This window comes from Neofelis nebulosa, chromosome 14, assembly GCF_028018385.1.
Source record: "Neofelis nebulosa isolate mNeoNeb1 chromosome 14, mNeoNeb1.pri, whole genome shotgun sequence".
NCBI lineage: Eukaryota > Metazoa > Chordata > Mammalia > Carnivora > Felidae > Neofelis > Neofelis nebulosa.
This window is the reverse complement of record NC_080795.1, coordinates 32,914,583-32,930,436: the sequence shown is the minus strand read 5'-3', so window position 1 is coordinate 32,930,436 and position 15,854 is coordinate 32,914,583. Positions and strand designations below refer to the sequence as shown.

The window sequence follows — 15,854 nt, the reverse complement described above, 5'->3', positions numbered from 1 at the left end:
ACGTTAATTGAATGCTTTATTCATAGCAATTAAGACATTGTTCTACATCCTGAAAAAAAGCTGTATTAGAAGATGTCTTTAGCATTATCAAAAACTAAAATTTTCAAATGGTATGCAGACTATTGAAATGTTATCTTTCCTTAATAGTAAATGGGATTTTTTAATACTGCCAGACCTTCAGGTCATTTTTAGGACAAGTTATTATAAACTATTTAGTATTTAAAATAAAATACTATATTTTATAGAAATTATAAACATCCTTTGAGAAAATTATCATTTAAGATTCATATTTTGTCATAAAGGCATCACTAGTGAAATAACTTGCTTAACTGAGCAGTTGAACATAGTGGTTATGAAGGTAGGATTGTGGGTCCTATTTCCCTTTAGGTAAGGCTGTCTCCTTTTATTTAACTCTGAATTGTTCTCCTTCTGTTTTGCATATCCACACAGTCAGTTATTGAATCTAAAGGAATAGTTTATGATTGTAGTTTTGTCATGAATTTACTCTATGATCTTGGGAAAACCAAAGTCTCTCTAAACAAAGGAGATGAATTAATACAAATTGGGTATCCACTATGTTTGAGACTTAATGATAGTGCCTGAGGATACAATAATAAGAAAAACTGGGCATCTTTCCTGCCTTCATGGAGGAAGAGAGGCAGACATAAATCAAATACCGTCACCACAAAGAAACGCAACAGTAAAAACCAGAAGTGCTGTGAAGGAACAATACTGGGCGCTGAGAGAGGCCCACAGAGGAACCTAATTTAGTCTGAGAGTGGTGTTCATGCTGAGATCTGAGGGATGAAGTCAGGTTAACTAGATGGCAGAGGGAGGTATGAGGAGAAGGAGCAGCACAAAGGAAGGTGTTGGGGTGGGAGGGTCCATGGTGTTCTTGTGGAACTGAAAAAGGAGCCGTGTGGCTAAAGCAAAAAGAACAAGGCGCTCCCAAGGGATGGTGAAATTTCTTCCCTATTTAAAATGTCCATTACAAACTCTTATTCTAAATGCAAAACTATTTTGCATTTTTATACCTTGGGATTTTTTGTTATTTTGCTTGACTAGAACTTATAATTAACAGCTTCAAAGATATTTACCTCGTTTGTGTGTGTGTGGTCTAACGACCTATGTACAGTCGGCCCTTGCTCTGTGTGTCTCTGAATTTCCATGACCAATATTTAGTTAAATAACACCAGTCTCCACATAGCACAAATCAAATTTCAGTTACCACAATATACTAACTGTGAGTAATTTCATACAGTCTGAACTTTGCTGCTGGTTTTTCAGTCCACAAATCACTGTAAATAACAGATGTGCATCACGATCAGTGATCAGTTACATCACTTCATTCAAAGTCCGTCTGGTTGTGGTGCATCTGTTATTCAGTTCACACACAGACAGTAACCGTGTAGTTGTATTGTCTCCTTGTTGCCCGTGACAAACCCATGTGGCACTTGACAAAAACGGACACTCCAAAGAGGAAATGCAAAAGATGAAAATGCAGCAAAGAACAGAGGAAGGATAGCACTGGAAATGAAATAAAATTAGATGTAATGGAGAAGTCAAGGAGGAATAGCTGAATGAGGATTGTTGACACTCTTCTATCGGAGAGACTCTAGATATCGAGCCTGGGGACCTTATTAAAGCAAACGTATTGACATAAATGCGGAAAATTGTTGTCAAGTGGTAAAAAGGGATGAGGATGCCCCAAAAGAAGTGACAGTCGCAAAAGAACTACACACTGAAGAACTCTCAGAGATGGTTCACAATACTGATATACGGCTGACGTTGGTCCAGCCTGAAAAAAGAATATGACAACTCACCAAGGCACAAGAGGTGTGCTAGTTCCGTGCTGTAAGTTGTATGAGAAAGCAAGCACGGTTCAAACTACTTTTGACAGGGCTTTTTTACAAAGAAGTAAAACACGTTAATTCTCATTTTTTACTGTTTTAAATTATAGTGCACTTAAAGCTATTTTACTGTGTTTCCCTATAATTTATAACCAACAGTAGGAGAGTCTGTAATGTTTTTACATTTTTAGACCTCATGGAAAATTCTGTTTTTTCCACTGGTTATTAACATCACTTGGTATGGTTTCCTTTATGGTCCAACACTACTATGCAAAGCAAGAACTGTCTGTAATTTTATTGCATCTAACCAATACAGCATTGCAATGTGTCAGATGAAAGCAGATGCATTTTGGAAGGTTGGAGTCATTTTCTGAGTTTACCAAACTCTCAGTCTTGAAGAATTCTAAGTCAACAACAGAACCGGAAAGCAGTATTGGTTAATTAAATTTTTGGAATGTTATTCAAATATTCAATAACTGAATTTTAGGCTTAAGAACCTCTGAAGTCCTAAAAGTCCAAGATGCACTAGGCTTCAGTAAGCACAATGAAAATAGGAAAATCTGCCTATATTATACTTCTTGGGACTTAAAAGAATTTTCCTTATTTCAAATATCAGTCAAGAATATCTAGGAATGAAATGTGCAAAACAGTTAAAAGATCATTTAAACCAAGAGGAAGCAAGAATGAAAAATTTACATACCGATTGTAGAAATCTTCTCTGTAGTAATCATAGTCAAAGACATAACCACTAAGGAGGGAAACAAAAAATTAGTTGACACTTGCTCAACCACACTCATTCTGGCATAAAGTTATGAGGTTATTACTAGATATTTGTTACTTTTTAAATACTTAGTTCTCAATGTAATTATGTTTCCGAAGGGTTTTACAAGACAGTTTCCAATTGGATACACTGCCAAGTCAAATTATTGTATGTCTGGCAATGCAAAGACTAACAATGGTATGCATGGTTTGGGATGGAAGAGGAGAGCAGGTAGCAAAACAAAATTTGCTAATATTTGTAATTAAATATGAATGAAGGCCTTTTTCCAGACCAGATACAACATAGTTATCATTTTCTTCCTAAGGTATGTACAAAGAGGCTAAACAATGAACAAAAGGTATGGAAAGGAAAGGCTTAATGACTCACTGACTATAAGAATGCTAAGTAGAAATGTCGTTTTTTTTAGAAATTTAGCATTTTTTCATCCTATTTTTATTTAAAAAATTTTTAATTTCTCATTTTTTTTTGGAGAGAGGACAAGTATGCATAGGGGAGGGGCTGAGGGAGAGGGAGAGAGTGAATTGAAAGCAGGCTCCATTCCCAGCCCTGAGCCTGATGGGGGCTCCACGGGGCCTCCACAATGACAACGATGTGGGTTCCATGCAGGGTTCAAGGTGAGGCTAGACTTGGGGCTCAATCTCATGACCATGAGATAATGGCCTGAGCTGAAATCAAGAGTAGAACGCTAAACTGACAAGCCACCCATGTGCCCCTTTATTTTCACTCTAAAAACTTATGATTCAATCCACAGAGAAAAAAATCCACCTTGGCTGAATCTTGCCAACAATACCTTAATATTTTAGAATATGTAAATAGCAATAAGTAAGTATATTTCAGTGAAAAGATTAAGTTTCTTAAAGGAATACATCATAAAACTGCTCTTATCTACTTGTATAACTGTTGGAATTTACAAAGCCCTTTACATGCATTATTTTCTTTAATTTTAGTACTCAGAACAACTCGATTGGATACTGTAACTAGAAGAAGCTAAGGTGCAAAGGACCTAAGTGACGTGTTCAAATTCTTTTTGCTAGTAAGTGACGGAGCTGAGACTGGAGAAGGCTCCTGAATCCATGTCTGAAGCATTTTTCCATCTCACTGTACAACCCTCCCCCACCTGCAAGAAATTTAAACTCACGATGAACGAAGTATCTATACTATAAGGGAATGATGATTTTTAACGTTTATTTATTAACTTTTTATTGACAAGAAACATACATAACATTTACCATTCTGACCATTTTAAGCCTACAATTCAGTGGCATTAAGTACATTCACAATGTTGTTTAAAGATCACACAATCCATTTCCAGGAATTTTTCATTATCCCCAAAAGAAATTCTGTACCCATTGAGCATTCTGTCGCTCCCCATCCCCCAGTCCCCTCAAACCCTGGTAATCTCATCCTACTTTCTGTCTCTGAATTTGCCTCTTTTAAGTACCTCATATAAGTGGAATCATACAATATCTGTCCTTCTTAGCCTGTTTTTTTCAGTTAGCATATTATTTTTAAGGTTTATCCCTATTGTACCAGACATGAGAATTTCAATCTTTTTTTTTTTTGTTTTAAGTTTATTTATTTATGTTGAGAGAGACAGACAGCACAAGCAGGAGCGGGGCAAAGAGAGAGGGAGACAGAGGATCTGAAGTGGGCTCAGTGCTGAGAGCAGAGAGTCCCATGCAAGGCTCGAACTCATGAACCGCGAGATCATGACCTGAGCCAAAGTCAGACACTTAACTGACTGAGCCGCCCAGGCACAAGAATTTCATTCTTTTTTATCACTGAATAATATAATACTGTGTGTACACACACACACACATCACTTTTTGTTTACTCATCTGTTGATAGGCATTTGAGGGGTTTCCACCTCTTGGCTGTTGTGAATAGAGTAGTATGAACACTTTGTGCAAGCATTTGTTAGAGTCCCTACTTTCATCCCTTTGGGATACATGTAACTAGACTGGAATTGTTGGATCATAAAGTAATTTTATGTTTAACTTTTTGAGGAGCCACCATGAGACAGGCAAGTAATTTTATATTCCCCAATTGATCCATTTAACAATCCTTTATTTTGTAACTATTTTTTTTTTTAATCAGGAAAATTGAAAGAACGTATTAAGAAGCACTTGTTATTCCTGGTTTTAGAGATAAAGGTGTTTATATCTTTTTACACTCACTGCATAGCGGGGAAAAGCTGGATATAGCATACCAGGCCTATTAGAGTTAGTTCTGCCTCTAACACTGTCTAATGGAACATGGTGAGTTTGAACTCAAGTTCTGAAACGCAAAGTGCAGATGTACTCTCAGTGAGTGTCTGGATGGAGGGCGATGGTCAGGCCAATGCTGCTGCATTGTTATGCAAAACAAGGAGGTCATGGAGACTATTGTCTAAAGAGAAAAATAGCCACTTTCCTCTGACAGTCACAGATTGTTAAGGTAGTAGTGCTTTATGCTTCAGTTTGTTTTGCTGATTTCGCTGGTGTAGACAAAACTATGATGTTAAAAGATTTTAAAGACCACCTATTGGCTACCACCAATCCCTACCGTGTAAAGTTCACCTCAAAACCTTTCTGATACAGCAGTGCATATGCCTCTTTCACTGCAATTTACTCGCTTCTGTGGAAACAAGGCATATGATGACACTGGATCCAAACACGTGTCTGGAAGTCTCAAAGTTTAAAGTTATGCTACTTCACTCACATTTGTCATGAGTAACCATCATATTTTTGTATGTTTATTTTTAAGAATATCTTGGTAGATCTGTAGTTCTTACTCATCTTGTAACTGGAAGTTTGTATTCTTTGACTAATATCTTTCCATTTCCTCTACCCACCCCCAACCCCCCAGTCTCTGGTAACCACCATTCTACTCTGTTTCTATGAGTTAGGCTTTTTCAGATTCCACATGTAAGTAGTATTACACACCATCCTTCTATGCCTGATTTATGCCACTTTGCATAATGCCCTCAAGGCCCATCCACGTTGTCTTCAAATGGCAGGATTTCCTTCTTTCTTATTGTTGAACACACACACACACACACACACACACACACACACACTACACCTTCTTTATTCATTTTTCTGTTGATGGACACATAAGAACTAACTAGTAATTGGGTGCCTGGGTGGCTCAGTCGTTAAGTATCTGACTTCAGTTCACATTATGATTTCATGGTTCGTAAGTTCAAGTCCCACATTAGGTGAGCTCAATCACCGCCTCAGATGAGCTTAAGCCCCACTTTGGGTAAAAAAAAAATCCGTGAGCTCTGCTTCGGGTGAGCCCTTCTTCTCAGTCTCTCTCCCTCTCTCTCTCTCTCTCTCTGCCCCTCAGTCACTTGCGCCCTCTCTTTCTCTCTCTCTCAAAAAAAAAAAAAAAAAAGGAGCTAGTAATTGTGTGATGTGATGGAGAAGTTGGCTAATGCTTGGTGGTAATCATTTTGCAATATATTAAGTGTATCCAATCAACACATTGTGTATACCTTAAACTTGCACAACATTATATGTCAATTATATTTCAATAAAGCTGGGAAAAAAGGGATATGCTGGTAGAATACAAATGTATGCATAAAAGCATTTGTGTTTATATAACACAAATGTGTTTATATATTGTGTTTATATAACACAAATGAGGTTCCCAACAGCCAAAGCACAGAAAAAAAAGATTATTATTTTAAGAGACTTATCTAGATTTTGTTTAGAAACACAGCATCTGGAGAAGAAAACATTCTACTTATTGAAGCCTTATTCTTTGTATTTTAACATACATAATGTTAATCTTAACAACAATCTATAAGATGTAGAGTATTATTCCAGTTTTACAGGACGCTGAGGTCTAGAGAATATATATATATATATATATGTATATATATATATATATACATATATATATATTTTTTTTTTAATATGAAATTTATTGTCAAATTGGTTTACATACAACACCCAGTGCTCATCCCAACAGGTGCCCTCCTCAGTACCCCTCACCCACCCTCCCCTCCCTCCCATCCCCCATCAACCCTCAGTTTGTTCTCTGTTTTTAAGAGTCTCTTATGCTTTGGCTCCCTCCCTCTCTAACCTTTTTTTTTTCCTTCCCCTCCTCCATGGGTTTCTGTTAAGTTTCTCAGGATCCACATAGGAGTGAAAACATACGGCATCTGTCTTTCTCTGTATGACTTATTTCACTGAGCATCACACTCTCCAGTTCCATCCACATTGCTACAAAAGGCCATATTTCATAGAGAATATTAAATACCTTAGATAACACAGGTCAAGTATTCTAGTAAAGCATATTCATTCATGTGCTCATTTATCAAAATTTGATTAAGGACATGTGTGTCAGGAACTGTACTTGGCACTTAGGTTTAGAAGGAAACGGGTCACCTGCGTGGCTCAGTCAGTTAAGCGTCCGACTTCAGCTCAGGTCATGATGTCACAGTTCATGAGTTCAAGCCCTGCATCGGGCTCTGTGCTGACAGCTCAGATTTTAGAGCCTGTTTTGGAGTGTGTCTCCCTCTCTCTCTGCTTCTCTCCCTCTCTCTCAAAAATAAAAAATAAACATTTAAAAAAAGAGAAGCAAGGTAGGAGCCTAACTTTGGTAAGCGCCAATTAGCAAACACAGATGACTTTATGATATTGATCCATCTCCCTTCTATTGCCACTAGCTCACCCTGCATCTCACAAACTCCCCTGCATCGTGTTTCAGCAGAACTGAGTTCAACCTCTGTCCTCTATTTAGAGAGTCCTGAATACAGTCTTTCTGTGCCTATCTAATTTGTGTGTTGCATTTTTTTTTTCTTTGACAGTGGTGGAGACAGATAAAAAGCTTAGAAGAAAACCATTTTACATTGGAAATACTCGGAAGTAAATGAATGGGATAGAGAAAGACAGAAGGGGAGAACTATTTAAAGAGATGAATCAAGCCTGACCTCTCTGAGGGGGTGATATACAACTGGAGGCTTGAAGGATGAGAAAGGTCCTATGAAGAGCCAGGAGAGAAAAGGGACAGAGGAAACAGAAGGCACAAAAGGCACAGGTCAGGAAAAACCCTGATGGACTCAATGAAGCCAGAGGGTCAGTCCAGGGCTACTGTTATTACTCAGACAAGAACAGACACTGTCCTCAGCAACACTGCAGCAGAAAACATGGAGAGGGGTCAACAGGTTCAGGACACGTTTTGGAGGCAGACTCAAGTGGATTTCTCACTGAGTCAGTGTTAGAAATTGGGCAGACTCTGTTATCCTTTCTCAACCTGGGAAAGATTGGGAGGAAGAGGTTTTAGAGGAAAATCTTGAGTTCAGTTTTGGACAAGATAGCATTTGGATGCTTCTGATTCAATCAAGAAACACTTTCATGGGTGATTGATGAGTCTTACTGAGGTGAACCCCAAAGAGAGGGCTTGCTGGGAAAGTGAGTCCAGGAGTTATGAGCATGCTGATGGCAATAAGGCCATTAAAAAGGTGAGATCTTTAGGAGGGAGCATAGAGAGAGAGGAAATGGAGGTCGGTCTTGGGGATCGTAGAATTGTAGAGGTCAGGGAAGAGGAATAAAAGCAAAATAGTTTGGTCAGATGTTGACAGGAGACAGAGTTTGAAACTATGAAAGCTCTGAGTCTGGGCCCCGGCTTGCCACTGACTTTGTATGACATCTGTGCTAGTTTGCTAGGTGGCCATAACAAAACACCACACACTAGGAGGCTTAAAGAACAAAAATTTATTTTCTCACAATTCTGGGGGCTAAGAATTCAAGGTCAAGGTGTCAACAGGTTTGATTTCCTCTGAGGCCCCTTAAAAATTTTTTTTTTACGTTTGTTTATTTTTGAAAGAGAGAGACAGAGAGACAGAGCGACAGAGCACGAGTGGGGGGTGGGGGAGAGCAGGGAGAGACAGACTCCGAAGCAGGCTCTAGGCTCTGAGCTATCAGCACAGAGCCCTACACAGGGCTCAAACTCACGGACCAGGAGATCATGACCTGAGCTGAAGTTGGACACTTAACTGACTGAGACACCAGGCACCCCAAGACCACTTTTTTTTTTTAAAGTTTATGTATTTTGAGAGAGAGAGAGAGAGAGAGAGAGAGAGAGAACTGGGGAGGGGCAGAGAGAAAAGGAGAGAGATGGGGGTAGGAGGGGCAGAAAGAAAGGGAGGAGAGAATGCTAAGAATGCTCCCCACACTGCCAGCGCAGGGCCCAATTCATGAATCTTGACATCATGACCTGAGCTGAGATCAAGAATCGGAAGCTTAATCTGAGCCACCAAAGCGCCTCATGAGGCCACTTTCTTTACTTGGCAGATGGCTACCTTCTTGTCTCCGCATGTGGTCGTCCCTCTGTCTGTGTTGTCTGAGTCCTAATTTCTTCTACTTATAAGAATACCTGTCATATTGGATTAAGGTCCACCAATATGACCTCATTTTAACTTTAACACTTCTTTAAAGACTACCTCCCAATATAGTCACATTTTGAGGAACAGTGGATTAGGGTTTCAACAGGTGAATTTTGGGGGAATGAATTAGCTCATAGCAACATTGAACAATCTATTTAATCTTTGCAAACTGCAACTGCAAAATGGAGTAGCACAGTTTCTAGTGACAATTTTTAATCATTTTTCATAGAGCTGATATTTAAACCCAAGTTTATCTGAATTGGAAGTTGGTGATTTTTCTTATTGTGTCATGTTGCATTAGATATTTGTTAACTTAATAAACTTAATAATGGTAATGCTTTAGCATATATAACTATTTATCTTCAGATGTTGAAGAGAGCATTTTAAAGATTTATGAACATGATGATGAGAACACTTAAAGATACACAAATTCATCTTAATTTTTATATATGTCTCCTCGCTCTTTTTAAACTCCCCAAGTGCCAACTATGACATATGGACCAATTAATAAATATGCTATTAATGGGGATGACAATGATGATTCCACTCATGTGTCTCATACCATTAGGAAATACTTCAATAATTTAACAGCCTTCTGGAAGTTTAAAAATGCATGAGAAAAAAGAAATCATTTTTATCTTTCTTAGCTGCTGCTTAACTTATCTTGTCCAATCTGCTTATTTTTTGTTCATTCCTGACTGCTAAGACATATTTGCAAGAACAAGTGGTAGCTGAGCATCCTGACTGTTTGATCTCCAAGTCCCACCATCTGCCATCAGGAACTCAATTTTACCTGTCAAAGTTCAAAATGAAATGAAATGCACAAACAGACCTGTCTTGGTAATCATGACAAGCCTGTTTTTGTCTTAATGGTTTGGGCTTTTAGCAGAAATGTCATGGCTGTAGTTGGTTCAGGTCATAGGCTGCAAAATCAAGCTGGCTTTCCAAGGAAGAAAAAGAGATGCAAAGAGGTGAAAAGAGATAACCACAGGGCAAGTCTGATTTGTGACAATTATGCTTCCCCAGTTTTCCTGCCACTAGCTCCTTATATTTTCTTTCCCCTTCCCCAGCTTTGTCTCTCTTAAAAATCCCTTCCTTTTCTTTCTGTGTGAAACTCTATTTGAAATTAGTTGTCAAAAAATGGCATTTCCAGAAGTCATGTTCAGGTTTTTAAGGTGTTTTATGTATTCTAGGATTTTATTGCCGGGAAAGACTTGTCTTTCAAGTTAAAAAAAGATAGTCTTTCCTTTCCTCATAAATGGTTATGTTCATGAGATAATTTTCTTTTCTCTTCCTTTTCCCTTTTTTTTCTGGTTTTTGTTTGTTTGTTTTTGTTTTTAAAGGTAGAAATTTTGCAACTTGCATTGTAGGAGCTTTGTATGACAATCTGGTTCTTAGCTTACTGAAAACAAAATGGTCATAAATTACATGTTTTAGGCAGTTTCTAAAAAGGAACTAAGTCAAGGAAATGTCAAGGCTTCTGTTGTTTAAAGGCGTGGTCACTGGCAAGGGGCAGGTACTTGACTTTTAAAAAAGTGAAACGACAGTTTGAATATTTCACACAAATAAATAGTGCATATTTAAAATTTTTTAAATCTGGTACACTTCTATGACTTTTATCCTACTTTTCAATGTGTACCTTTGTTCTACCTGCTCAGATTCCCTCAAAACTTAATGAGAAACTGAAATTAGTAATTGTTTAGAGTTGCACACTCACAATCTTTATTTTATTACTGAAGATTAAATGACACCAAATAGCTTCCCTGAAATTTAATTTAAACTTTTTCATTTATAGAAGAAGAAATCACAACTCATTAGGATTTGCAATATATGAGATCAATTTTATCTAATCCCTTTAAATTCATAAAACCAGCTTCCTCTGACTAGACTAATACACAAAAGTATTTCTTTTTATTTTCCATTGCAGAACTTCATTAAAATATAATCTGAAGAAAATGAATAAACTTGCTAGCACATGGAGGGAGCTTTTTAATGGTTTCATTACAGACATCCTGCCAATAGTAACTACTACTGGAACCTTCTCAATTGCTATATCTGGCTTCCCAAATTAAATGGAATAATCAATTGCTGAGTATTTTAAGTCAGGCACAATATTGGGAGTTGTGAATAAGAATATCTGCAGAACATGGCTTCTAACTTCAAGGAATGTCAATCTAAGTGTAAGGGATTAGACAAATATACATATGAATATAATTTAAGCAGAATTAGAAAAAAATGCCAAAATAGAGATTAAAACTTCTATGAAGCTTATAGACAGAAGAAATAGGATGTGGTTGGTGGGACACAGATATCAAGCAAGGCTTTAGAAAATGATGGCATTTGAATTGGTCTTTGTAAAGGTTAGGAATTTGACAAGTGAATGTTCAAAAGGAGGCCATTCCAGAAGGTCAAGAATTGGTGGTAGGAAAACGTGGAATAAGTTTGTAAAACAGTGTGTTTTTATTACTCTATGTCATTAGCACAACTTTTCTTCAGAGTACCTGTGGAAGTCATCAATGCAGAGGTCATGATGTAGGCTAACTGACTGAATTTCTGGAGCATACTTCTCCATGGTTAAGATTGTTGGTATAAGTATCCTCAGAGGTACCTATAGGATCCTATTTCTAACTTGTCATCAAATCTGGTGTAGGTTTCCAAATGCCAGAGAATATACAGTTGAACAGATTTATAAACTTTGTCAAGATAATATGTATGTGGCCAAAAATCTGTCTATTTTCTTTTAGGGAATACACAAAAATTTAATTTTACTTTGGAGTGTGTGTGTGTGTGTGTGTGTGTGTGTAATGGATAGACACACACACATACATTAAAAATTCAAAAACAGTGAAAGAAGCTACTTAGTCTGAGTTTCAATGACAAAATACTTGATTTACTACCAAGGACTCTGGAATTGAGGGAGGAGGTGAGTGGGAACCTAAAGAATTGTGACACATTCATTGAGTTCCTTAATTGGGGATCAGACCTGGGAGCTTAGCAAGATGCAGTAACTAAGAAGTTGAAAAGATGAAAACAATCCAGCCAGCTCAGGTATGAGTTCTGGTCTTTTAGATGATGGAGTCAAGCTCCCTGTTTCACACACTTAATGGATAATTACTTTAATTAAAGCAGGTGAAGAGAGTGCATTCTGGGAACAAGAGAGAAAAAGGAGGGGGAAAAGAATTATTTTTCTGTGTTTTGGCTGAGTTAACACAGGGATTGGGATTTTGGAAGTATCGTCCTGAATGGGGCGTGCTTGCTGCCTTTCTCTATGCCTGGTTCTGCTTACACATGAAATTCCAAAATTGTGTTTAGTTTTTGCTTTTGTCTTCTGGTCTAGAATAAATGAAAAGAAAATGATTCTTTTTAATTAATAATTACTTGATAAAGCTATAATGAAATGAAAATTTACTTTTTTGCAAACAGCATGACATACCTAGTAAGAGAGCTATAACCGTGAAGGCAAGAGAATGAAGAATCTAGCTATTGAGAAGGTCTGGCCTACAGATAAATAGTCTTTCCTGGACCACTGAAATGATCTCCAAACTGGTATTTCTGGTCCCAAGGATATCTACATCTTTGCCTATGATATACACTGCTAGTGACTTGAAAGCAACCTTTTTACAAAATATCAAAAATAAAGCAACAACAAAAACTCTTCAATTATTCCCCGTGGCCTACAAGGTAATGTTCAGACTCTTTAGTATTCAGTGTTCTCCGAAACACGGATCCTTCTTCAATATTCTCTAATAATTCATTCAACTACTCTTTCAACCATTCAGCATTTCTCAACACGTACTCTTGTGGCAGAGAAACATTCCTTGTGGCCATAGGGAGACATTCTCGTGTCTCTACACAGTCTTCTGTATTATCCCAACTGGTTGCTCAACAGTTTCCAATTACAGGTTTTTGCTCAAACTCTCCATCTGTCAACATGTTATATCTTCTTTCAGTTGAATATTATCCATTCTTAAAGGCCAAACTCAAGCCCCACATCTTCCCCAAGTATAAAGTCTGTGGGGTTACACTGAATTCCATGTATTGTGCTATTCCTTGATTATAGTCTTTTTGAATTGACACTTAATTCTTGCTTGTCAGCTCTCTGCTTTTCCTGTCACTTAGCTAATCTGTATAGATTTATTTCTGTTAGCCTTTCCCTTCACAAACCAATCTCTTTATTCCATTCATCATTCTTGTCTTCCTTCTTTGAACTTAATCTAATTTGTCTTAATTTCTTGACATGGAAGTTTCCAGAGTAAAATATTCCAGGTGGATTCATGTCAAAATCCTGTAGAGTATTATCTATCTCTTTGTTTTGACTGAATTCAGCCATAAATGTTCAGATTTCATTCTTACAGCTCCTTATGCATACTTCTATCTGACCATATCATATAAGAAGTGACCATCTATGAGTTTATTGCACTAGATTGTGAGCTCTGAAAAGGCAGAGTGTTTGCACTCATCCATTTGAAATATTTTGAATTGAATGTTATGTGTCTGTGACAATTTCTGCTATAATATGTATTGTTATTACTTTTGGTAGGAAAAAATGTCTATATTAAAATTTTCAAACACCTGAATATTAATATTAGTATGTTTAGACCATTACAATTGCTGTGTTGGGGCACCTGGGTGGCTCAGTCGGTTGAGCATATGACTTCAGCTCAGGTCATGATCTCACAGTTTGTGAGTTCGAGCCCCACGTTGGGCCCTGTGCTGACAGTGCCCGGCCTGCTTCAGATACTCTGTCTCCCTCTCTCTGCCTCTCCCCCACTCGTGTGCATGCTTTCTCTCTCTCACTCTCTCAAAAATAAATAAACATTAAAAAATAAAACAATTGCTGTGTTGGGTTAGACTTTTCTACCAACAATTTTTTTTTATGTTTAATTACTTTTTGAGAGAGAGAACAAGCTGGGGAGGGGCAGACAGAGAGGGAGAGAGAGAGAATCCTAATCAGGCTCAGCAATCTCAGCACAGAGCCCAATGGGGCTTGAACCCATGAATGGTGAGATCACGACATGAGCTAAAATCGAGAGTTGGTCGCTTAACCAACTGAGCCACCCAGGCGTCCTGAGACTTTTCTGCCAATAAATTGATATCTATTCTAGATCCACCTTTTTTTTTTTTTTTTTTTTTTGCTCTTGCTTTGTGATAATGGAGCTAGATTCTATAAACATTGCCCATTTGTCCGTTGGCACTATGTTAGGGTTTGTCAAAGGGCACTGGAGGAAAACCACAAGGCAAAGAAGAGGAAGCAGCTTCTTTTCCAGGTTCCCATAGGCTTTTCTCCTTGTTCATCTGGCACTGCTGTCGGCAGCATGTGGGAGAGCCAGTGATGCTCACTGGCACCCCAGCAGGAGGGTGCCTACCCATTATCCCAGGCCACCAACAGCCCAACTGATTTCTCTGTCATACAGTAGGCTGCAGTCACACCATCTCTTATGGGGGGTGAATCTCAGCCTCAGAGAGAGAGGCTCTTCAAATTTCTTCCTTCTTTGGATACTCTCCCTCAGATTGCAATACAATCTGTACAAGAAGACTAGTGGGCATTAACTAAAGAGTAGTGTATTTAAAAAACTAGATAATAATTCCACTGGACTCTTACTTTTTAGACATCTCTGGGAATAGTTTAGCATATTTCAATAAAGTTTCATAAGGATATTAACCAACTGGAATGCGTACAAATGAAAGAAATTAGGATGGCAATAAGTCTCAAAAAATGACTCTGTATGAAAATGGTTGAATTAAATAAGGATGTTTGGTCTAGAGAAGAAAACCTTTGGGAAAGAAGGCAGCTAACTATTTAATTATTTGAAAGGTTGTCTAGTGACAGAGGCGTTGAATTTATTCATTGTGGGTCCAGAAGGCAAAATAAGTATTAAAGGGTAGTAATTATAAGGAACAATGTTACTGCTAAATATAACAAAGAAATAGAATAATGAGTTCCGAATATCTTGAGTGTCTAGTAGTTTTGGCAAGAAAATAGAATCATAAAAAGAAAAATACCATGACAAAACACTGTATGATCTAGTATAACAGTGTAACAGATACATGTGCTTCAAGAAGAGCCTGAAAATCATTTGTTAGGGATTTTGTAGAGAAGAGAATCAAGAAGAGAATCGATGCATTACACAGTTCTGGGATATCTTCCAAGTTGAAATTTCATGATTTTATTAAATCAAATTACTTTGTTAAAATGTAACATTTAACTATTCACCTACAAGTCTTTGGAAACATGGTGACCTGAATCTTGTTTCTTTTCTGCTTAGCACCAGTTCCAGTGTCTTTGATTTTTCTCAGTCAAACTTATGCAGAATTAAGAAAGAAATCAAAATTGAACTTTCATATTATCTAGAAATAAAAAGAACGTTTCTTCCAAAACCTATGGGACACACTAAAAACCAGACTCAGAAAAATATATACCTTAAACGTGTTCATTATTACAGACTAAACATGAAAAAGAAGAGAATTCAGTCTTAATCTTACTGGATAAACAGCAACACAATAAGCCAAAGTAAACTAGGGAGAGGAAACTAATATCGGGCTTAAGTCTGAAAATCTATCAGCCTAATCTGGCACAAAAACAAATGAAAGGAGGAAAATATGATTTTCATCAGTAGATGCTAAAGAGGTATTTGATAAAGTTCAGAGGCATTCCTTACGATATACTCTAAGTAAAACAGTCCAAAAGAAAACTACATACATATGTGCCCCAAACAAGAAGGAATACCGACTGATTCTTCCATTCCTTATTGACTTGGTTTATACTGTGTCAATAACCACCTTCACGGGTACCATCATGTATAAACATAGCTTATTGTTGTAGTCTGTATTCTACTTTCACCGAACT

The 15,854-nt window shown here is 37.5% G+C and overlaps 1 protein-coding gene across 7 annotated transcripts in view; it reads right to left on the bottom strand.

Annotated features, from left to right (window-relative positions):
- RALYL (RALY RNA binding protein like) overlaps nt 1-15,854 on the bottom strand; it is a 723,330-nt gene that overhangs the window by 94,367 nt on the left and 613,109 nt on the right. For all 7 annotated transcript variants that reach the window (XM_058698440.1, XM_058698443.1, XM_058698437.1 and 4 more), the window contains one exon: nt 2,551-2,598. In XM_058698440.1, the coding sequence (XP_058554423.1) occupies nt 2,551-2,598 (48 nt within the window). The remainder of the gene's footprint in view (nt 1-2,550; nt 2,599-15,854) is intronic.